A 25,332-nucleotide genomic window follows, 5' to 3' on the forward strand; every position below is an offset into this window, starting at 1 on the left:
AGTGTGTATCTCAAAAATAAATTCCCATAGGAAACCATTAAAATGGGAATAATCAGTTCCCGTTTCCATAAAATATAGTTTTTAACTAAATAAGCCTTAAAACTACACACAACATACCTTATTCTATGTATAATAAATGTACTATTGTATTGTAATGAAAGAAATACACTGCGTTGTATCATAAAGTCACAAAGAGAAAAAAAGTCAAACTCAAAGTCGGCTTTATTGTCAAATATGCTAATATGCATGACATACAGCACAGATGAAATTACTTTCCTCTCGGACCCAGCATGCAAGGCACTTATAATTACTTTAACAAACATAAACATGAAAACGGCAATTTGCCGGGAGAGGGGAGCCGCTGCGTGTTCACGCGCCGCCATCTTGGGAAAAAAAAATGAAAAAATAACAAATATGACAACACAAAGACACAGAGTCATTCATTCTTCAGGACTTGCTGTACCCTCTTTGTGAAAAGAGAAGCACATTACATGAAGACTGTAATTAAAGAAATAAACTGTGCTGTAAAATAAAGTTTTATTTACCCTTTTGATGGTTGTTGATGGATTATGGAAGGACAGTCACCTTCCATAAGGTAACTTAACCTCTGGTGTGGCTTCTCTTCTTTTATCTTTGGAGACTCCTCATCATTTTTGCTGATTAAAAACCTCTTAATTGACACCTGTTGCTTTCTGACTTGTCAGGTCTTACGAAGCTGAGGCATCACATTATCGTTCATCATGTTGATGATTGTCATAGCCAGTCTTTTCTGGGTGGAACTGTTCGGTAAAAGCCTGCACATCATTCCACTTTGCCAACATTGCCTTCTCCTCCTCGCCCTCAGATGTTCTCGAACCATCCGTTACTGGCTTTAAAATCCTCAATAAGCGCCGAACTTTCAGGTTGGCGCATGGCGATATCGGCGTGATTTAGCCGTGCTTTCTCGCATAAAATAGCTTTACTCACGCTGTCGCCGGATAGCTGCTTTTCGTGAATCCAAATTAACAGACGTTTTTCAACTTCTTCGATTGCCTGAGACCGTCGCTTTGAGAGTACGGAAACACCTTTTTCAACAGACGCACCTTTGATGGCTTCTCTGTTCCAGAGAATGGGAGCAATGGTTGACTTAGCATAGCCGTGCTCGGCCACTAAATCACACAAACGCACACCTCGTTCGTGTTTTTCAATTACAGTGGTACCTCGGTCCTCGAACGCCTCACAGTTCGAACAAATCGGTGTTCGAACAAAATATTCAAGATAATCTTGCTTCGGCGTTCGAACATCAATCGGTGTTCGAACACCAATACGACGCGTGAGTGCGTACGCGAGGGTGGGGAGCTGAGCGGTGCACGGTTGTATCGCTCCGTGACCAACTGTTGTCGCTAGCGGACGTGCTGCGTTTTGCTTTAGCGTTTAATATAGGTGTACGAAGAGTTTTAGCCCCTAATCATGCCTCCAAAGAAAGTAAGTGCTGCTTAAAGTGACAAAAGAAAAGTATTGCGTACAACTATTGCATTTAAGAAAGTAATAATTGCAAAATATGAAGGAGGTGTGCGAGTGTCTGATCAGGCGAGGGAATATAGTCAAAGTCAAAGTCAGCTTTATTGTCAAACGTGCTAATATGCATGACATACAGCACAAATGAAATTAATGTCCTCTCGGACCCAGCGTGCAAGACATGCAAGGCACTTATAACGTGGCTAAAGACATACATACAATTGACAACAGACAATACTTGTAATTTCTGTATGTAAAGTGAGGTAGTGTCGTCTGGAAAGTGAGGCAGTGACGTATGTAACGTGAGGTAGTGACATATGTAAAGTGAGGAAGTGACGTACATAAAGTGACGTAATGTAGTATTGCAAAAAGAAACAACAAGAAAGGGTTGAAGTGAGGTCTTGCAGAAAAAAATGAGAAAGAACAAAAAAATAGAGTTCAGGATGATCGCACAGCATGTAGCGTATACTTAGAGTTCGGTGAGTGTGGCAGTGGGAAGAGGCAGGCTGGGCAGGGCTGGGAGGGAGTTGAGTGGCGAAATCTACGATCAGTACAATATTAAAGAAGGAGGCTGTGTAATCTAGTGATGTGACTGTGGGAATGAGAGCAAGTGTCATTGGATAGATATTTTAAGAGAAAAGAACATCCTGTAGCCGAGTCATCCGTAGCTGTCACGTTCCGAGCGAGAGTGACGGCAGATGACTCGTCGGAACGTAGTGGAATGTTTGGGATCCCAAAACAGACACGTACTAACCAAGTAGGATGTTTATTCACAAATCAAAGAAAACACAACGAGTAAGAAGTCAGGGGGTGATCCGACCCGCTTACTACGCCAAAAAGCAAATGGCACACGTGGGTGCAAAATTACACAATCCCGGAAGATGACATAAATTTACGGGACGCAGGGAAAATACTTCGGACCGGATACACTCGCGCATCGAAGGAAGAGTCCAGGTACGGTGGCGAGTTGAGTCAATCATCCGGCATTGATCGCGAACCATATAAATGCCCCGTGTCCGTGATTAGAGAATTGACAGCAGGTGGAGAATGGCCGGGAGAGGCAGTCCCCCCCCCCCCCCGCTGTCACCTCGCAAGTGACACGAGCAAAGAGATGGTTTCGGTGTTCGAAAAAAATCCCTTTTCGAACAGGGTCCTGGAACGAATTATGGTCGAGAACCGAGGTACCACTGTATCTCCTTCTTCTCAGCGACTGTGATTGTATTTTGTGTCTTCTTGGGCTGAACACGAGCCTGTGGTGGGTTTTTTTTCGGTCCCATCATAGTAAAATTATCAGCAAAAAGCTCCAAGTAGGCGATCGACGTGTGCATTCAATGAAAGGGGGTGTGCTAAGTAGCGCCGCTGTTCGGTCATGTGCTTCCGCCGAAGATCACTCCGCCAGCCGTGGTGGGTGTGTATTATGAAAATAGTGCTCATTATAAGGTTTAATTTTCATACATTTGACGTTCTTAAGATGAAAAGTTTGTAAGATAAGGTGTTTGTAAGGGTGTTTGTAAGTTGAGGTCTCACTGTATATTTGTTATATATTTATTCCTCATCATCCGATATTAACGAACACGTGGAGGAAAGAAGGCCACTGTCCTGACTCGCTGCCTGTCATGCAGCACTGACGCCGGTACCCACCTGCCACACCCGGCTCGTCGTGACGCCCATCTGACCTCCAAAAGGTTTGTCGCGACGCCTCCCCGGGATCGGCACTAACTATAAAGGCTGCATTTGCGACATGTCTCTCCGCTTATGTCCATACTACCCTCAGAACACCCGATTTCTTCCGATGTCAGAAGCTAAGCAGAGTTTGGCCTGATTAGTACTTGGATGGGAGACCTGCGAATACCAGGTGCTATGAGCTTTTTTTTTTTAATGTTTTAATTTAATTTAATTTTATTTATTTAAGAATAATTACTTAATTTTAGACATAAAAAACAAGACCCTGACGGACACAGTCCTGTGTGCTCCTTCCTCTACTAGCAGTAGAGGAAGACACAAACTTTCACTCATTTCTATGGAGAAAAACTTGCATTTCCAATGTTTTGGGCTTGAAACTGATATCTACTGCCTTGGAATATCTACTGTCTTTTGCAAGGGCTGGATGAGGCTGGGGTGAAGAGATGGGTTCTTAAAGGTTAATAGAGATTTGGGTAGTAGACATGTTTGTCCGTCTCCCAAGAGTCCAGGGGATTTGACATCCTGTTCACATTGGGTTGCCCCAGGTAAGTGTCGACCTCCACAGTCACATCTACAGTCTCACTCTGGGTGCCACTCAACTTCACTGTGATCCAATCGCCACCACAGCCTGTCACCTAAAACACAAAAAACTGACTAACAGCCAAGTGCTTGAGAATGAATGACTCTCTTAGTCTTTGTGTTGTCATATTATTTATTTAGTTTTTTGTTCTTCTGATTTCAAGATGACGCCGCGAGAGTGGCAGCTCCTGTATTTTGTTTTTCGACCTTTCTTTCCCCTCATCTTCTTTTCATAACTTTGCTGCTGTGAAATGTAAATTTCTCCACCGCAAGACTAATAAAGGTAAATCCAATCCAACAGGCAGTTCTGGCTTCCTAACGTGCATGAGAGCAAAAGAATACCTTATCCATCAATAATGCGCTGCCGCTCACCATTAGAACATACCGAATAATACCTCGTGCCATAGGCTGGGAAGCTCCTGATGTGTCTCGTTGTGTTGATGAAGATGGTGGGTTGGAGGAGGAGAAGGAAGATGCCCTGTGCTTTGTTGGGGATAAAAAATCCTATCTTTTTGTATCTGCAAGTGACAATGACATTCATTGCAGTCAAGTGTTCAACAAGAGACAATTGCTTGTTTGTTTTTACGAGTAGACAGATGAGAAAATCAGACAACTGAAAAAAACCTGGTATTTAGCAGTGTTGCCAGTGACATGATGCTCATATCTTAGAGGTTGTCGAGCTTGTCCCTCAGTTGTTTTTAACAGCCTCTAAAAGTACTTAAGAATCAGAATAGGAATCAGAAAACCTGTGTTCGTCCCACATTGGGGAAATTTGCAGTCCACAGCAGCAATTAGAAAGGGGATGGGGTGTGGGGGGGGTGAAAGGATAGAAAAATAAGATATTCTAAGCATAGTAAAATAAAAATGTCCACTGTATACTGTAAATGTGCAAAACTGTTTCATTAAAAACTGTACATAGTGCAAGTATCAAGAAAGGCATATTGGATTGGATTGGATTGGATTTGCCTTTGTTAGTCTCACAGTGGAGAAATTTACATTTCACAGCAGCAAAGTGATGAAAGGAATGAAAAAAAAGAAATACATGAGCTGCTGGAAAGGCAGTCGCTCTCGCGGCGCCGTCTTGAAGTCAAAAGAACAACAACAAAAACTAAATAACAAATAATATGACAACACAAAGACAACATGACAAACAAAGACACAGAGAGTGATTCATTCTTTCAGGACTTGCTGTACCCTCTTTGTGATGACATGAAGCAGTTCTAGTTGATATATGTAGCTGTATTGCATCAACCCATATTTGAAGTACAAGTGTCCATTTTTATTTTCATCGCATGTGATTATTGAGAATTGGGAAGCCTGACAGTAGTCAGTAGGAACGAGCGGCGGTACCTCTCCTTCTTGTGGGTATAACAGCCTCTGGCTGAAAGAGCCACTCAGGTTGTGCTGTCAGGGTGGGCATCAGGTGGTGGGAGAGGCTGTACATCATGGCTTTTAGTTTAGCAAGCGTCCGTCTGTTGCCCACCTCTTCCAGAGATTCCAACGAGCAGCTCAGGACAGAACTGGCCCTCTTGACAAGGCGCTCCAGTCTTTTCCTGTCCCGTGTAGTGATGCTGCCTGACCGGCAGACAATTCCATAGTCGATGGCTGAAGCCACCACAGAGTCATAGAAAGTCTTTAGGAGTGACCCCTGAACCCCAAAAGACCTTTGCTCTCCTCCACTTGCATGGCTCCCATGTGATCCTCCAATGTGTAGTGCAGCATGGCAAAAAGTGGCATCACTTTTGATACATACACTCTCCTTCCTCTGAGAGCTCTATGGTGGCATCATTAAATGGGGACTGCACCTGCAGACTCTCAGAAATTAGCCTAAACTGGTGGGATGTGAATGGGGTAATGTTGGTTTGTAGGCCTGCCAGGTCTGCTCCTACACCTTGCCTGTGGTCATACATGCATTGCAGCATATGGAAGGTGCTGTTCCAGCGTGTTTCCACCTGAAAATAAAAGGTCATAATTGTTTGAAAGAGGACGATGTGATGGATGTCAAGTTACCTCTTGAATGAGCTTCAGCAAAGACTCTGCAGTCTTCATTTGCTCCTAGACATTTGTCAGCCTTGTCTATAAAATATAAAGTATGAAACAAAACATTATTAGAGTCATTCAGCATTAATATGAATGCTGCTGTGTAATAAAGGAATTCACCTTTACTGTGGTACAGCTTTTGTAACCAACTATCCTCCTACACCAGGGGGCCCCAAACTTTTTCCTGTGAGGTCCACATAACTTTTCCCTTCTGTGATGGGGGGCCAGTGTCAGTTTGTAACAGAAAAAGTGTGACAATCGTAGGGAGCTTAAAAATTGTTTTCCAGAAAGCCACAAATAACCCGTTCCAGGTTCTTTACAGAAAAAAATAACAGTAATAATAATAACACTATTAATGAAATAAATAACAACTAAATAACCCTCTCTGAGTTCTTCACATAAAAAATCGGGAAATAAATACAGTAAAGTCTCGTTATATCGATATCGGATATATCGATAGTCCCGGTTATATCGATACTATTTCTATGCACGCAAGGAGAAAATTACATGCAAACAGGGTCGGATATATCGATAGTCCCGGTTATATCGATATTTTTTCGGACTCCCTTGAATATCGATATAACGAGACTTTACTGTAACACTATTTCTGAAATAAATAACTAAATAACTCTGGGTTCTTCATAGAAAAAACGGGAAATAAATAACAATATTTATGAAATAAATAATAACTAAATAACTCTCTGGGTTCTTCATAGAAAAAAAAAACCCATGGAACATTAACTTTCTGTTGTGCCATGCACCAGTGACGTGCAGTCAGGGGAGGCAGGTAAGGCCGTGCCTCACCTGTCATCATGGAAATATCAAATGAAAAAATAAATTAAACAGTTATACTTATTGAGTGATTTGTACTTAAAAGTTATTTTCCATTTGACTTCACCATTTTTGGATTTTTTTTTTCAAAATCGCCGAATTTTCACATTTACCGTTCAAATACTAGGTGGAGACGAGCGGTGAGGCAGCAGCCGGCTGAGCCTCACCATGGATTGCGCAATCACTATACGAACTGTGCTGGCTTGCTCTGCAGTGAGACTGCATTGCTGTCCCTCTGCATATCGTTATTAAAGTGATCAAATACTTTTAGTATATGAACTAAATGTCTAAAGATTAGCTGGTGTATACAATGTAGACCCACTTTACATTATAAACACTGTACTACAATGTTTATTTTATTTTTATCAAAACTGTGTGCATAGGTGAGGCACACAGTTCTCCTGCCTCATGACAGGGGGCGCTGGTGATTACAGATTCTTCTTGCGCCTCCTTGGCTGCAGAATAATAGAATTAGTGAGAGCAAGCTACAGTAAACAGTTCGCAAGTTAAGTGCAACCATCCAGTAATTTTTTCGTGTTGCTTGGCCATATTTTCAGAATGGTGGATTACATATCTAAATTGAAAGAAATAGAGACTTTTAAAACTGAAGATAAGGAAGGCTTCTACAAAGAAGGTATAGCTGCCTTTCTTCAGAAGGAGCGGCGCATGGACTTCATTTATAAGTAAAGGTAACACGATAACAATTTTTTTTTCAATTCTTTTTTTTCTATGCTACAGTTTATATAAAGAATGTGGACATAACATTAAAAAAAACACGTTAACTGTTGCCAATCAAATGGTGAATAAGCTACTCTATAGAGTTCATGTGTTTGTAAATCTGACTGTGATGACGTCAGTGCCTCACCAGCCATGAACCTCTCCGCACGTCACTGCCATGCACAATCTTAACAGATAAAAGATCAGCTCAGTTGTCAGAGCAGAATCTCTCTGCCACATATGAGCAGTCTCTTAAAGTTCTTGTGTTCCTTCCTTATAATCCTTTTGTAGGTTGCAGTAGGCTTGTAGACGCCGCTGTTTGCAGCTCTCTCTCATCAACGTCCCTGTGAAAACCACAAAGGAAGCAGGTTGAGAAAGTGAACTAAGTGATACAGCACAATGCATTTCACTACCAGTATGGCTGTAAAGATGGATTTTATCCGAGTAGATTTGATTATGATTAGATTTGTTTATGCTCAGAATGACTCATTCAAGTCAGAAAAGTGAGCTTACCTATTTATGTTCATCAGTGTGAACGATGGGTCTGCATCTGGCTGGTGAGAAGTTGAATATCAGGTTCCATTCTAGTTACAGCCACTCTCAAGCACTGATGCAAATGTTAATCTGTCAATCCTGATCTCATCGGAGATTTCAGCAGTTTCATGCGAGAAAAGCTTTTCTCGCAGATATACGTGCTGCCAAAAACTGTGGACATTTTCATTGCGTGTTTTTTGATGTTTGGATATGTGTCGTTTGGGAGGGTGGCATAGAAGTCAATGAGACTGTTGGGCTTGAATGCGTCTTTCAGAACATCACAGTTCTGTAACTCAGGTCCAACTTCTTCATGGTTTGGTACACTTGGTCAAAAATATCCTCTCCCGTGTAGTCCCTTTGAGACTTTGGAGGACTGGCAGCTCCTCGCATATCTCAAGAAACGCTAACTCCATGAATAAAAATGAGCAGTTGCACTGTGTCTTGCACGTCCGTGCTCTCATCCAGTGCTAATGAAAAAAAGTCTGCTGCAGCTGGGCATATACATTAATCCCGATTTCTTCACCGCGTTTGGTGATTGTACTCGCTGACAGACTTACGGCATTATATGCATCTTTCTTCTCGGGACACAACTCCTCTGCGACAGCATCCATCCGTCCGTGAAAGACTTACCGCTGCTTGCTATCAGTTTAGCAACCCGAAAGCTGGCCCGAACGGATGCCTTTAGCTGAGCTTGGCGTACAAATGTATTCTGCTGAGATAGTAGTCCACTTTTCGCTTTGAGAGTTTGTCTGCTCGTATTTGGCCTTGCAAACTATTGTACTTGTCTGTGACAGGATTCATAGTGTCGGCGAAGATTGTATTCTTTGAATACCGCCACCGCCTCATGCCAGATGAGACAAGCAGCCTTTTCTTTGCATTGAACATAAAAATAATCGTTTGTACACTGCAGGTTAAATACCCTGCATTCTGAATCAATTTTTCTCTTACCTAACCTTTTCGCCATAATTCCGTTCACTCTTTGACAGGAAGATTTACAAGAGAAAACGGGTCTGGGACCAAATGGAGCGCCAAACTGGGCGCACCTGAATGTGCCACCGGACTGCCCTCCACTTCCTCATACGTCACTTTCTTGTGTCGCTTCGCATTGTGACAGACTCCTTTCGCATTCTATTGGGAGCAGGCGTGTTTGTATTGTTCAATCACGATTATAAACAACATACATTGATTACATTGATTAAAATAGGAACATATAATGATTGAAAACCGACCTTTAACTTGTAAAATTATTTGTTATTTTTCTGGAGGCTAAATAGGAAAAAACTCTGATAGCATCTCTGGTATTGTTCAGGGGGCCGGGCCAAATGTGCTGACGGGCCGGACACGGCCCGCGGGCCGTAGTTTGGTGACCACTGATTTAAACGTTCATACAGAACACATACTATCATAAATTCCCACATAAGGAAATGTTCTTATAAGGAAAATGTTGGTACCGCAAACGTGATTCCTTATGAGAGAATAGTTGCTGTACACAATTCGACGTGCTTTTGGACTGAGTCAACGTAGCCTGATCATCATTGAGCAGTACACGCAAATTGGAACAAAGACAAAATGTGGGTGTAGTGGGCTGAAATTGGGGGGTTGAGGGGAGGTGGAGAGGGAAGGGATGATGGCCGTCGCTACATGGCAGGAATGGAGAGGGGAGGAGCCCAGTAAGGGACGGACCAAACTCAGACATCTGGAAACTTTTCAAACTTGGGTAAAGCTTCCCAGATGGAAAAAGACATTAGGTCAAACGGTGAGAAATCTAGACAAAAGATAACCTTAATGGGGAAAGAAAAGGACAGCAGTGAACAGTGAAGAAGACTTCTTGAAACGTTTCACAGCTCCTGGGTGTCTACTCCTGAACAGTACCTGGAAAGGAAGAGGAAAACAACGGGATTAGCAAGTTTTGTCATATAAAACGGAACATAACAGCAACAACAGGCAGGACGGAAGCACACTCTCAAGGTAAACGCTGATGGATTGTACAATTTCCAAATCCATTCAACATTTTTAAATCGCTTTACACGAAAAAAATAGGCCACACAACTTTTTTTCACTTACACTGAAAAAGTTGAATGTGACCCATAACAATAAACAACTTAATGGAGTCAATGCATAAAGCATGTTTGGAACTATATTAAAATCTTTTCTTCATCTTCTGTATTTTGTTGATTGTTAAACAATTTAGTTCAATGTACAATATTTCAAACATTAATTCTAAAACTATTATATGTCGCAGGAAACCCTCCTGCGGTGCAATGAATCACTTAGGTTCCTTCCTCTTGTCTGCATAGTCAAATTCAATGTCATTACTTTCATGAGTGAGGGGCCTATCCTCGGATTAATATCAGAATCTGAATCAGAAAACCTTTATTCATCCCACAATGGGGAAATTTGCAAAATATATTATTATTGATGAAAAGGTTTCTTCAGCCGTCATCTGTACTTCTTTGAAGGTGTCGGACGTTTCGCTTCTTATCTAAGATGCTTCGTTCGCGAACTAAAGTCTTACTGGTAGTTTCGGCCCTATATATATATCCCTACTGTCCAGACGTGGTGGTGTTGGACTCTGACAAAGCATCTTGGATAAGAAGCGAAACGTCTGACACCTTCAAAAAAGTACAGATGACGGCTGAAGAAACCTTTTCATCGATGGACCACTCCTGTATGACTGAGAACTTACACAGACGTATATTATTAATAATATTCACATGAGGGTAATTTACAACAATAGAATGGAGGGAGGGCAGTAACTTTACTGTCTGGATATCATTGCACTCTTTGAGTCGGAGCAGCGGAAAGTTATTTGATGACTTTAAAGTCATTGAATTTTATGTTTTGCTGTTGGCAAAAGAGAGCACCTCTGGAATTAATTCATCACAATAAAGTTATTCAAATAAAACGTAATTGGGGGAAGTAGTAGTCCTGGAACCTTAGGGTTTGAAATTAGGACAGTCTATGAAAAAGGATTATTTCATTTCAAGTTTAAATGACACCATTTTGAGTACTGAAAATGTTACCCCCCCCCTCACACAAAAAAAATTAATATACTAGATTTACTCAAACAAGCACAGCATGTATTGTCTGATCATGTTGTGTTTCAAATCGACTAGTGATTGAAATGATTGAATCATGAAACGGCACAATTCAGAACCTACTATGAACGCAAAAATAAGTTGCACCTTTGTCTGTTTTTTCCCAATATATATACATATATTGTATATTATGATCAGAGGGTGGCCCGGTTGTCCAGTGGTGAGCATCAACCTCACAGTGCAGAGGTAGTCACTCTTGTTTCCTCCCAAATTCTTTAAACATGTATGGCAGGCTGATTGAACACTCAAAATTGTCCCTAGTTGTTAGTGTCACTATGGTTGTTTTTTGTCTGTGTGTTCCCTGCAAATGGCTGGAAACCAGTTCAGGGTGCCCCCTGCCTTCTGCCCGAAGACAGCTGGGATAGGCACGAGCGACCTTGTAAGGATAAAGCGGATCGGAAAATGGATGGATGAATGCATTATGCAAAAATTTTCTCTCAAGAATCTCATAGATCAATGAAACCTTCAATGAACTGATGAAACAAAATACAAATTAGAATGTGATGAGTTATTGTGATACCTTATGAAAACAGTAGTGTATTGGTGTTGAAACAAACGGAGTACAAGATAAAATAAGCTGTTCACTATGCACTAGTAATTGTTAGCTGACGGACACTCCTGTGTGTCACAGGTTTGGTGCAGCCACGGGAAATAGCCACAGCAGTATAATTAGGTCAGTTGAGGGGGGAAAGGAGCTTCCTTCCTGTCAATAATTTGAGATCCTGTATGAGGTCAGTTGTCAGACTGAAAAACTTTCCCGTTCACATTAACTACCAAACGGATGCATTTTCAAAAGCTGTGCACATCTACATCCTGACACAAGGTTGTATCTCTGTCGGTCAAGGTGGGGTTGAACATAAAAGATATAAATAAAAACTTGTGAAGACAAGGAAATGTTTCATGATGCAACCATGTCAAGGAAAAAAAAGAATGCAGCACTGATACTTTCAAAGAAAGATGAAAGGAATGAAAGTAGAAAAACAAAATACGTACATGAGCTGCTGGAAAGGCAGCCACTCTTGCGGCGCCGGCTTGAAGGCAAAAGAACAAAAACCTAAAACCTAAAACCTAAATAACAAATAACATGACAACACAAAGATATATATATATATATATATATATATATATATATATGTGTGTGTATATATATATATATATATATATATATATATATATATATATATATATATATATATATATATATATATATATATATATATATATATATATATATACAGTAAAGTCTCGTTATATCGATATCGGATATATCGATAGTCCCGGTTATATCGATACTATTTCTATGCACGCACGGAGAAAATTACATGCAAACAGGGTCGGATATATCGATAGTCCCGGTTATATCGATATTTTTTCGGACTCCCTTGAATATCGATATAACGAGACTTTACTGTATTTGAATCATATTCATAACTGGATGAGTAACAAGAAAACATCTTCTCCGAATCTAAGCCATTGTTTTGATTCTCGAGCAAGGCGTGACGTCACGAACAAGGGGGTGAGACCTTCTGAAACTGGCCATTTCCGGAATCATTTTGAAGTCATTTTTATTGGTGTTTTTCATTTAACTAAAAATATCAGCCTGCCTGATTTGGGTATTTTAGATGCTATAAAACGTTTTTCTGATGTCAGTGGGAAACAAAAACAAAAAATGGTGCCGGTTGTCCTTTAAATGTAGTGTGTACAAACCTCATAGCACAGTAAGAACACTACAACCCAATTTATGAACTGTCTTTCAAATGTGAAAAATATCCCTGATCAGTTAATAAATTTGTCTCAAGGAATATGGCGTTTACATACTATTTCGCAGATACTTGGATGAGGAAATGGAAATAGATTAAAATAACATATGCACTGTGATTTATCAAGATTGCGTCTGTTTTAAATACGTTTTCATTGAAGGGGCAAAGTTAAAGAAATCAACATTTATTGAAAAATGAAATCACTTTCAACATTCAAAACATATTATTACACAACGAAATATGCAAGCTCAAAAATACCTACCTGTGTTAAATTCCGCCAAATCATAGATGGTTTGTCCTGACGCGCTCTCAACAAACTCTCCACTGACGCCCTCGCCTTCACGCGCAAACAATACACGTGTACCGTCGCCGAGCACACAGACATAGGCTACCTGCAGTGGAAATTTGCATACACGGCATGGCGGTCAATCAGAAGCCTGCTTCTTTCTTCCGGACTTTCTCAAGCATTATAAAGTCGTTTTCCAAAATAGACGCACAGAACCTCAGCCCAGAAGAAAGATTCAAAAGAAGCTAACAACATATGTGACGCTACAAAACGTAAATTTACATTAAACTGTGACTGTAAAGTGTACGTGAGACTTATGGGGTTGGTGGCTCGTAGGAATCAATGCAAACGTTGCATTGTGCACCACAATGACAATCGACTACTGCAGCAAAATCTACAGCCATGCACATTTACCGTAAATTAAGCACGGTAGCATTTGTCATAGGTACATTCTTGATTTAAAAAAAAACTTCATAATTTGTGTAAATGTTTTTTAATGTGAAGAGTTGTCTCATTGTGCTTCAAGTTGGGAAAAATGGGGCGGGCAACTTTTCAGTTATCTGCCCTGTTTTCCGCTAACTTTTTGTCATGAGTTGACACTGTTTTTACTATAATTTGTGCAAGTTAGGCGGGCCGGATTAAAAAGCCTAACGGGCCGTATGTGACCCGCGGGCCATAGTTTGCCCTTGTCTGGGCTAGCCTGTTCATTTGTTGTGAATGGGTGAAGCAGCAGCAATCTACCTGGGCTTTCTTCTCTCTCTGTATTCATTTTTCCGTTATTCTAGGCTTCTGACTCTACACTGCCCACACGATTTCCTGTGTTATTTCTCCCTTTTGCCCAGAGCTCTACCGATTGCTAAACGAGCATAACCACGGACAAAACGACCTCTGGGGCTGGACGAAATGTTCCGTTTCCGTAATTAAGTGTGTCAGCGGAGGCTCCGCCGAACCCCTGAGATCGTCTCACCGAACCCCAAGGGTTCGATCGAACGCAGGTTCAGAACGAGTGGTGGAGGTGCTTCGGCCAGGTTTCTGACTGGGTTGTTCAGCAACATCTTAGATCAAAGGCCACCACACTACGGCCCGTGGGCCGTTTCCGGCCCGTCAGCACATTTGGCCCGGCCCCCTGGACAATACCAGAGATGCTACCAGATTTTTTTTTCCCTGTTTGGCCTCCAGAAAAATAACAAATCCTTTTACAAGTCAAAGGTCGGTTTTCGATCATTATCTGTTCCTATTTTAATCAATGTAATCAATGTATGTTGTTTATAATCGTGATTGAACAATACAAACACGCCTGCTCACAATAGAATGCTAAAGGAGTCGGTCACAATGTGACGCGACACAAGAAAGTGACCTATGAGGAAGTGGAGGGGAGTCCGGTGGTACATTCAGGTGCGCTTCGGTTTAGCTCAGAGAGAGAGAGCTGCAAACAGCGGTGTCTACAAGCCTAATGGAACCTACAAAAGGATTATAAGGAAGGAACACAAGAACTTTAGGAGACTGCTCATCTGTGTCGAGAGATTCTGCTCTGACAACTGAGATGAACTTTTATCTGTTAAAAAAAAGTTAATGTTCCATGGATTTTTTTTCTATGAAGAACACAGAGTGTTATTTAGTTATTTATTTCATATTGTTAATTATTTCCTGTTTTTCTATAAAGAACCCAGAGAGTTATTTAGTTATTATTTATTTCATAAATAGTGTCATTTATTTGTTTCCTGACTTTTTTCTGTAAATAACCTGGAAAGGGTTATTTGGTTGTGTGTGGCTTTCTGGAAAACATTTTTTCTGTTACACACTGACACCGGCCCCCCATCACAGAAGGGAAAAGTTATGTGGTCCTCACAGGAAAAAGTTTGGGGACCCCTGTCTTAGATAGTGAGAAGACACCACAGACATATATGGCGTTGGAGGACATGTACAATGACTTAAAGACAGTTGTGAGGCTTGCTCTGAGTGTGACGGAACAATTCAAGGTAAATGGATCTCCACATGGGGTCAGCTTTGAGCCTACAAGAGTGAGGTTAGAGAGAGAAGACAAGAAGAAGGTGGAGGATTTTAAGTAGTTGGGGTCAAATGTCCAGAGTAATGGAGAGTGTGGAAAACAGGCGAACAAGCGTGTGCAGGCAGGCTGGAACAGTTGAAGAAAAATGTCAGATATGGTGTGAGATAGAAGAGTTTTAGCTCAGATGAAAGGAAATGTGTATAAAACTGTGACTGAGAGAATCCGAGAAAATCCGAGAAGCCAGGCGGAGATGTTTTGGATATATCAGAGGAGGGAGAGTGAATATATTGTGAGAAATATTCTGTGCCTTGGACTGCCAGGCAGGAGACCGAAAGGAAGACCAAAGAGGAGGTTTATGGATGTTGTGAAAGAAGACATGAAGGTATCAGGTGTGAGAGAAGAGAATGCACAAATCAGAGTCAGATGGACGAGACAAATTTACTGTGGCGACCCCTGAAGGGAAAAACCGAAAGGAAAAGAAGATGTCTATCCTTCCATCCATCCATTTTCATGACCACTTTATCGTCACACAAGCCTCTGTATTTATCCGGAGTAGGGACTGGCACAAGAAGACACTGTCTTATCTCCCCTTGTGGCGACAGAAGGTAGAAATAGATAGGTAGTAGAAGTTGCGTAGAGACGAGGTTGATTGCAAACCCGGAAGTGACGTCACAAGTTGTAGCGTCCATAGTAACGTGGCTTGGTTTGGCATAGAAATAGGATAGTTTTGAGCGTATTTAGGTCTATTTAACGTATGGATGCTGTAAAAAGGAACAACAGTTGGGGGCCGCAATGTTTCGCTTACGGATGCTTCAACTACAAGCTGAAAAACAAAGGAATTTCGTTCTTCAAGTGAGTGAAAATGAAATTTCTATAAAAAGAAAAATATATATATATCTTTTTTTCTATGTTTTAGCGACTAATTTTCATCTTGATTTCGATCTTCGACCGTGTATAAGTACGTTCTAGCTGTTCTTCATTAAATAATTATATGTGCCATGTTCTTCAAGATTGTCACTCGTGTTGTTGCTGCAGTTGGCCATCTAGCCCTTTTCGATTTGGAACACGAGATCATAACCCGAGATGGTATTGAGAACCATACCATAGACCTCATCAGAACCATCACTAATATCTTCCTATCTGTCCGTTTACACCATATCACTCGCCTACAGAATAATGACTTGATGAAGAGTTTTCTTCGATCAAAACTGAATCGCAGTGTAATTTTTGCAGGTCAATGAGGTTAGAAGTTTCAAAAAATTTCATCTCATTCATGTCATCATATGGTTGACTAATTAATCAGCTTTCATTGTTTTACTGGCTGTGACAATTGCACACTCAATGTTGCTGTAAAAGTAGTGGAATATCTTGTTCAAATTTCTGTGGTTGTATATTAACTGAAAAATTAGTTTAACAGCGCCCCCAAAAAAGCAAATTTTAAATGATGAGAGTGATGAGGACTATTTAAATTTGGCATTATTATTGAAAAATAATTATTAATATAAAAGTGTTGGACTATACACAGTGTTACCTAATCCTCTACAATTTCTGATTTAGTCCAATTCCGATCACCAATTAAGTATGATCATTCTTTATGAATGTTATTTTTTTCACGTTTGAAGATTGGTTACAATCACACTCAAAAGATAATTATACTATGTATTTGAATTTTCAATCTTAAAGAGCTGTCATTTCTATTATTCATAACATTTTTAGACTCTGAATAAATATACATCAATAGTGGTGTATTTAATTGCAATTGTATGTTTTGGATGATAAAAAAATTATAATCCAAAGCATATCTGATCTTGAAAGTTGAGGTTTTTGGACTTGTCCGACTTCACATAGCGCCGAAAGACGACGTGAGAGTCAAGTAGTTGTCTTCTAAAACATATTTAGCCACAAAGTATTAGAATTTCGTCGAATACCGGAAGAAAATCGATGAAAAACGAGCAAAAATTATTCATATGGTACGGAACTGTGTCAGAGGCTACAACTCATGATGTCATCAGTGACGTCACGGCCTGGTGATCGCGGGGCGCAATGCTATCGGCTCCTTTGGGCACTTCTAAACCTCTCTATTTCTATGCTACAGAACAAGCAACTCTATGAACTTAAAGTTAAAGATGCTCAGTAAAAGGCTCCCACACACAAAATGGTCATCGGCACAGCAATATTAGAAAAAGCAAAACTATACTCACCATTTGATGACAATGCTCTGATCTTACCTTGAAATGGGCATTTCTTCCCTACATTTCATCACAATATAATTGACTTTGTCAATGTGTGAAATTCAGCCATTTTCTATTACAGATGATGGCCTCCCGGGGGGCAGTAAAGTACATGCATGCGTATCATAATGGACATGTATGTATTTGTATCATAATAATAATACATTTCATTGATAAGCACCTCATAATTGACAAATGTAAATAAAATGCCTTTATTATACAGTACAGTTTATTTCTTTAATTACAATACAATAGCATATTTACGATACATAAAATAAGGTATATTGTGTGTACTTTTAAGGCTTATTTAGTAGAAAGTTATGTTTCATGGGGACCTGGGAACGTATTTTTCTCATTTTAATGGTTTCCAATTAAGTTCGTAAGCCAAGGCATCACTGTGTGTGTGTGTGTGTGTGTGTGTGTGTGTGTGTGTGTGTGTGTGTGTGTGTGTGTGTGTGTGTGTGTATGCGTGCATGAGTGTGTGTGTGTATAGAGAGATAGAGGGATATAGATGTTAATCATAACACAGCATGCAAAATCACTCATCCCATTCATGCTCTCCTCTGCTTCATGTCATCACAAAGAGGGTACAGCAAGTCCTGAAGAATGAATGTCTCTCTGTGTCTTTGTTTTGTCATATTGTCTCTATGCTGTCATATTATTTGTTATTTGTTTTTTTTTTGGTTCTTTTGACTTCAAGACGGCGCCCCGAGAGTGGCTGCCTTTCCAGCAGCTCATGTATTTTGTTTTTCTACTTTCATTCCTTTCATCACTTTGCTGCTGTGAAATGTAAATTTCTCCACTGTGAGACTAATAAAGGCAAATCCAATCCAATCCAAACCACAACGACCAGCAGCCGGATGGCTGCCGAGAGTGACGAAACACTGCCCTTTCCCTTTATTTGATTGACTCAAGAGCCTTGAGAGCAATTCCACAAGTTCATCTTCTCAGTAGGAAAATCTTGCCGCAAATAAAATAGGTGGTATTGGAGAAGACCAAAGAGGAGGTTTATGGATGTTGTGAAAGAAGACATGAAGGTATCAGGTGTGAGAGAAGAGAATGCACAAATCAGAGTCAGATGGACGAGACAAATTTACTGTGGCGACCCCTGAAGGGAAAAACCGAAAGGAAAAGAAGATGTCTATCCTTCCATCCATCCATTTTCATGACCACTTTATCGTCACACAAGCCTCTGTATTTATCCGGAGTAGGGACTGGCACAAGAAGACACTGTCTTATCTCCCCTTGTGGCGACAGAAGGTAGAAATAGATAGGTAGTAGAAGTTGCGTAGAGACGAGGTTGATTGCAAACCCGGAAGTGACGTCACAAGTTGTAGCGTCCATAGTAACGTGGCTTGGTTTGGCATAGAAATAGGATAGTTTTGAGCGTATTTAGGTCTATTTAACGTATGGATGCTGTAAAAAGGAACAACAGTTGGGGGCCGCAATGTTTCGCTTACGGATGCTTCAACTACAAGCTGAAAAACAAAGGAATTTCGTTCTTCAAGTGAGTGAAAATGAAATTTCTATAAAAAGAAAAATATATATATATCTTTTTTTCTATGTTTTAGCGACTAATTTTCATCTTGATTTCGATCTTCGACCGTGTATAAGTACGTTCTAGCTGTTCTTCATTAAATAATTATATGTGCCATGTTCTTCAAGATTGTCACTCGTGTTGTTGCTGCAGTTGGCCATCTAGCCCTTTTCGATTTGGAACACGAGATCATAACCCGAGATGGTATTGAGAACCATACCATAGACCTCATCAGAACCATCACTAATATCTTCCTATCTGTCCGTTTACACCATATCACTCGCCTACAGAATAATGACTTGATGAAGAGTTTTCTTCGATCAAAACTGAATCGCAGTGTAATTTTTGCAGGTCAATGAGGTTAGAAGTTTCAAAAAATTTCATCTCATTCATGTCATCATATGGTTGACTAATTAATCAGCTTTCATTGTTTTACTGGCTGTGACAATTGCACACTCAATGTTGCTGTAAAAGTAGTGGAATATCTTGTTCAAATTTCTGTGGTTGTATATTAACTGAAAAATTAGTTTAACAGCGCCCCCAAAAAAGCAAATTTTAAATGATGAGAGTGATGAGGACTATTTAAATTTGGCATTATTATTGAAAAATAATTATTAATATAAAAGTGTTGGACTATACACAGTGTTACCTAATCCTCTACAATTTCTGATTTAGTCCAATTCCGATCACCAATTAAGTATGATCATTCTTTATGAATGTTATTTTTTTCACGTTTGAAGATTGGTTACAATCACACTCAAAAGATAATTATACTATGTATTTGAATTTTCAATCTTAAAGAGCTGTCATTTCTATTATTCATAACATTTTTAGACTCTGAATAAATATACATCAATAGTGGTGTATTTAATTGCAATTGTATGTTTTGGATGATAAAAAAATTATAATCCAAAGCATATCTGATCTTGAAAGTTGAGGTTTTTGGACTTGTCCGACTTCACATAGCGCCGAAAGACGACGTGAGAGTCAAGTAGTTGTCTTCTAAAACATATTTAGCCACAAAGTATTAGAATTTCGTCGAATACCGGAAGAAAATCGATGAAAAACGAGCAAAAATTATTCATATGGTACGGAACTGTGTCAGAGGCTACAACTCATGATGTCATCAGTGACGTCACGGCCTGGTGATCGCGGGGCGCAATGCTATCGGCTCCTTTGGGCACTTCTAAACCTCTCTATTTCTATGCTACAGAACAAGCAACTCTATGAACTTAAAGTTAAAGATGCTCAGTAAAAGGCTCCCACACACAAAATGGTCATCGGCACAGCAATATTAGAAAAAGCAAAACTATACTCACCATTTGATGACAATGCTCTGATCTTACCTTGAAATGGGCATTTCTTCCCTACATTTCATCACAATATAATTGACTTTGTCAATGTGTGAAATTCAGCCATTTTCTATTACAGATGATGGCCTCCCGGGGGGCAGTAAAGTACATGCATGCGTATCATAATGGACATGTATGTATTTGTATCATAATAATAATACATTTCATTGATAAGCACCTCATAATTGACAAATGTAAATAAAATGCCTTTATTATACAGTACAGTTTATTTCTTTAATTACAATACAATAGCATATTTACGATACATAAAATAAGGTATATTGTGTGTACTTTTAAGGCTTATTTAGTAGAAAGTTATGTTTCATGGGGACCTGGGAACGTATTTTTCTCATTTTAATGGTTTCCAATTAAGTTCGTAAGCCAAGGCATCACTGTGTGTGTGTGTGTGTGTGTGTGTGTGTGTGTGTGTGTGTGTGTGTGTGTGTGTGTGTGTGTGTGTGTGTATGCGTGCATGAGTGTGTGTGTGTATAGAGAGATAGAGGGATATAGATGTTAATCATAACACAGCATGCAAAATCACTCATCCCATTCATGCTCTCCTCTGCTTCATGTCATCACAAAGAGGGTACAGCAAGTCCTGAAGAATGAATGTCTCTCTGTGTCTTTGTTTTGTCATATTGTCTCTATGCTGTCATATTATTTGTTATTTGTTTTTTTTTTGGTTCTTTTAACTTCAAGACGGCGCCCCGAGAGTGGCTGCCTTTCCAGCAGCTCATGTATTTTGTTTTTCTACTTTCATTCCTTTCATCACTTTGCTGCTGTGAAATGTAAATTTCTCCACTGTGAGACTAATAAAGGCAAATCCAATCCAATCCAAACCACAACGACCAGCAGCCGGATGGCTGCCGAGAGTGACGAAACACTGCCCTTTCCCTTTATTTGATTGACTCAAGAGCCTTGAGAGCAATTCCACAAGTTCATCTTCTCAGTAGGAAAATCTTGCCGCAAATAAAATAGGTGGTATTGGAGACGACAACATTTTGGACCTTCAGTTTACTCTTATTTTCTTTCTGCAGGATGTCAGCGTCTCACAAATGTTTGTGCTGTGTCAAATATGCGATGTTTGTTTTTAACCTCATCTTCTGGGTGAGTATGAGCAGATGTGAATCCCTGATAGTCCCATGTCAAGGCAATGTACATAGATTGCATATTTGAAGCTAACGTTTCTTTGAAACAGATAGGAGGATGTGGATTGTTCGGCGTTGGAGTCTGGCTGTCATTTACCCAATCAGAGTTTTCATCTCTTCCTCTGGCCTTCCCGTCACTCTCGGCAGCCAACCTGCTGCTGGTCGCTGGTGGGATCACCATGATAACTGGTTTTCTCGGCTGTCTCGGAGCCCTTAAGGAGCAACGCTGGCTGTTGTTCATGGTAGGACCACAAATACAGTTCAAGCACTTTACCACTTCCAATTTGTTGATATTATGCTGACAATGTCAACAAGGTGATGTGATCAAGTGTGTCAAGAAATGGGTTTTCAACTGATCCCCTCTATTCTTTTGCAGTTCTTTGTTATCCTGTTTCTCCTTGTGCTGACAGAGGTTGCTCTAACACTGGTCATACATATCTTTCGAGATCAGGTAAGCTCACCTTCGAGATACTTTTTGTAGGGGTTTGATTGACACTGTCCAGTCGACTGGCAGTTTGCATGAAAGTCAGTCGGAAATGTAGTGAGTAAAAAAACGTTGTTTATTGAAGGCAGAAGTGGAAAATCGATCCCTGCATCCATCCATCCATTTTCTACTATAGATATCTATCTATAGTTTCTCCAGCATGTCCTGGGTCGTTCGTCGGGTCTTCGTGAGCAGGAAAACATTCAAGAGGCATCCACATCAGATGCCCGAACCACCTCATCTGGCTCCGTTCAATGTGGAGGAGAATCAGAATCAGAAAGCCTTCAATCGTTCCACAATGGGGAAATTTGTAGTGCACGGCAGCAATTTTAGAGGGGGTTGGAGGGCGGCGAAAAGATAAAAACAAGATATTCTAAGCATAATAAAACATGTCAGAAGACGGATACTGATACTGAAGACTTATACTGTAACTGTGCAAGAATGTTTCATAAATAAACTGTAAATAGCGCAAGTATAAAAGAAGATTGATATATGTAGTTGTATTGCATTAACATAAGGTGGCTGTGCTATTTACAGTACAAGGGTCAAGGTTTTTTTGTGTGTGTTTTTTCAGTCACGTGATTATAAAGAAGCCTGACAGCAGTCGGTAGGAACGAGCGGCGGTACCTCTCCATCTTGCAGTGCGGGTGTACACTGACTGAAGGGACTACCCAGTGCTGTCAGGGTGGGCAGGAGGGGGTAAGAAGGGCTGTCCATCATAGCTTTTAGTTTAGCTAGCGTCCGTCTGTTGCCCACCTCCTCCAGAGTCCAGTGAATGGCCCAGGACAGAACTGGCCCTCTTGACCAGGCGCTCCAGTCGTTTTCTATCCAGGGTGGTGATGCTGCCTGAACAGCAGACAATTCCATAGTGTATGGCTGAAGCAACCACAAATTCATAGAAAGTCTTCAGGAGTGACCCCTAAACCCTAAAAGACCTCAGTTTTCCTGAGTAGGAAGAGGCGAAGAGGTCCCTTTTTGATTAGGGCAGCCATGTTTGTAGTCCAGTCGTTTATTGTTGAGAGTAAAACCCAGGTACTTGTAGGAGGTCACCCTCTCTATGTCTGTACCCTGGATGTCCAACGGTGCAGGTAAGGATTTTTTCCTGAAGAAACCCACAACCACCTCCTTGGTTTTCCCGGTGTTGAGCTGGAGGTGATTCTGCTGGCACCAGTCCACGAAGTCCTTGGTCAATCCCCTGTCCTCCCGATCATCTCGCTGTAATGAGGCACACAATAGCTGAGTCATCAGAGAACTTCTGAAGGTGGCAGGTTGGAGTGTTGTAATTAAAGTCCGAGGTGTAGAGGGTGAAGAGGAATGGAGCCAGGACTGTCCTCTGCGGCGCTCCAGTGCTGCAGAGAAACCTGTTCGACTCACAGTTCTTTGCCCTCATGTACTGTAGCCGGTTTGTGAGGTAATCTGTAATCCAAAGTGTGAGGTGGTGGCCCACTCCGGCATGCTGCAGTTTGTCCCCCAGTAGACTGGACTGGATGGTGTTAAAGGCAGTGAAGAAATCGAAGAACGTGATCCTCACCGTGCTCCCAGCATTCTCCAGGAGCAGCAGCGCTGAGTGGAGGAGGTAGATGATGGCGTCCTCCATCCCGATGCTGCACTGGTAGACAAAAACTGTAGTGGGTCCAGTGATGAGCTCGCCAGTGGTCGCAGGTGGAGGAGGATCTGTAATCCGATTGTGTGAGGTAGTGGTCCACTCCGGCGTGCCGCAGCTTGTCCCCCAGTTAATGTTCTAATTGACTGTTTTACTTGCCATTAAAATGAATCCACCAAATATTCAGTTGATTTGGATTGGTTATGTTATGAAAGGAAGAGGAAAGAAAAGAAAGAAGTCGAAAAACAATACACGAAGTCCTGTGAAGACAGCCACTCTCACGGTGCCTTCTTGAAGTCAAAATAACAAAAATAAATAAATAACAAATAATGTGACACAAACGACACCGACTAATTCAATCTTAAATACTTTTCCACACCCTCCTTGTTGTATTTCTTTTTCTTTCATTCTTTTCACTAGTGGATCAGGGATGTCATGTTGGAATGTGCACATCTCAGGCATCCCAGACGGCCGCTATTTAGCGGAATTCCGCAATTTTTTTCCACCAAAGCGATATTTTCTATGTTCATCTAAAAGTTCATTTATTTCCGAAAACATTTGTTTTGAAGGGTGATGGGTGTCGTGTGCTTTGTCTTTCGTGTGTTTTGGTCGATGTCGATGTCCTACACTAGAGTGATAGTGAAACAGGGACATCATTTTCAGCTACAGTAAAGTCTCGTTATATCGATATCGGATATATCGATAGTCCCGGTTATATCGATACTATTTCTATGCACGCACGGAGAAAATTACATGCAAACAGGGTCAGATATATCGATAGTCCCGGTTATATCGATATTTTTTCGGACTCCCTTGAATATCGATATAACGAGACTTTACTGTATTTTAATTTCCCTTGGTTGGGATCTACTACTAGCTAAATGTTGAAAGCAAACACGAAGATGTAGTTTGCATTGACAAAAAGAGATTATCTCACATGTATCATGTAAATCTGTTTCAATTTCAAGCAACGATAGTTCCACATACACATTGGCGCTCTGCGCTGAAGCTCCTTTTCATCGCGGGCTCCACAAGCCATGCATCCATCCAGCCACAGACTGTCCAACAGCACCGACCTTTCCGCTGAATAAAGCAGGGCTATGAAAATGCTGCGTGCTACAGGCGCAAAAAAGCACAATCGCCATAGAACTGTCCAGCGATGCCAATCAAATGGCATAGACATTCCTCCCATTCAAAAACAGTAATTCATGCTGCCGAAAAGGCGCAACCACTCAGCTGAGTCCCGTCCTTATACAATACAATACAGTACTACATATTGATATATATAGCTTTGATATATATAGCTTTAACAACAGCTGAAGCTGTAACAAAGCGCTTAACATATACAACTTAATGGATGTCATGGCCAAAAATGCTGAAAAAATAATCCATATCCATTCTACACGACACACAACAACACAAAGTGACAAAAGAAAACACAAAAACAACAACAAAAAAGCAAGGCTCATGAGTGCACTTGCTGACGGCTGCCTACTCAGGGGCCAATTTGAACTTCTTCCTATTTGATTCCTATTCAATGTGTTACAATGAGGTATTATTTTTTTATGTTAAAAAATGATGATAATAAATATATAATAGTCGGTTGTTAAAATATGCATTTTTCACATTTTCAGGTTGTGTTTTTTTCAATGAAAGAAATGTGCCTTGTCTTGAAAAACAAAATGCTGTTGTAGATATTGTAAAAGCGATATATAAAATATATAAAGATATATGCATATGGCATTTTTCTCACCTGCCCTTTTTATAAACTTTATAAACTGGACTTGACATGAATACATAAATAACATTGATACCTTTCCCTGTGCTTTTTTCAGCTGGATTCCAAAGCACAAGGTGTATTAAAGGAGGGGATGAACAGTTACGAATCAGAAACTGGGTTGAAAAAATCTTGGGATAATGTCCAAAAAATGGTAAGGGCTGTAT

General features: G+C 40.5%; 1 protein-coding gene across 7 annotated transcripts in view; it reads left to right on the forward strand.

Annotated features, from left to right (window-relative positions):
* The first annotated feature begins 9,570 nt into the window (after positions 1-9,570).
* tspan4b (tetraspanin 4b) overlaps positions 9,571-25,332 on the forward strand; it is a 67,499-nt gene continuing 51,737 nt past the window's right edge. For 3 of the 7 annotated variants that reach the window (XR_016118157.1, XR_016118156.1, XM_089019600.1), the window contains exons 1-5: positions 9,577-9,849; positions 21,191-21,260; positions 21,352-21,543; positions 21,678-21,752; positions 25,224-25,319. Coding sequence is in view for 5 of the 7 variants with exons in the window: in XM_089019600.1 (XP_088875726.1) it covers positions 21,192-21,260; positions 21,352-21,543; positions 21,678-21,752; positions 25,224-25,319 (432 nt within the window). In the remaining 2 variants the exon portion in view is untranslated. Of the gene's footprint in view, positions 9,850-11,610; positions 11,653-21,190; positions 21,261-21,351; positions 21,544-21,677; positions 21,753-25,223; positions 25,320-25,332 lie in introns of all 7 variants that reach the window. The other 4 variants (XM_089019596.1, XM_089019595.1, XM_089019598.1 and 1 more) reach the window with 4 other exon arrangements.

This window comes from Hippocampus bargibanti, linkage group LG17 (genome assembly GCF_051943395.1).
Source record: "Hippocampus bargibanti isolate YZ-2025 linkage group LG17, ASM5194339v1, whole genome shotgun sequence".
NCBI classification, from domain to species: domain Eukaryota; kingdom Metazoa; phylum Chordata; class Actinopteri; order Syngnathiformes; family Syngnathidae; genus Hippocampus; species Hippocampus bargibanti.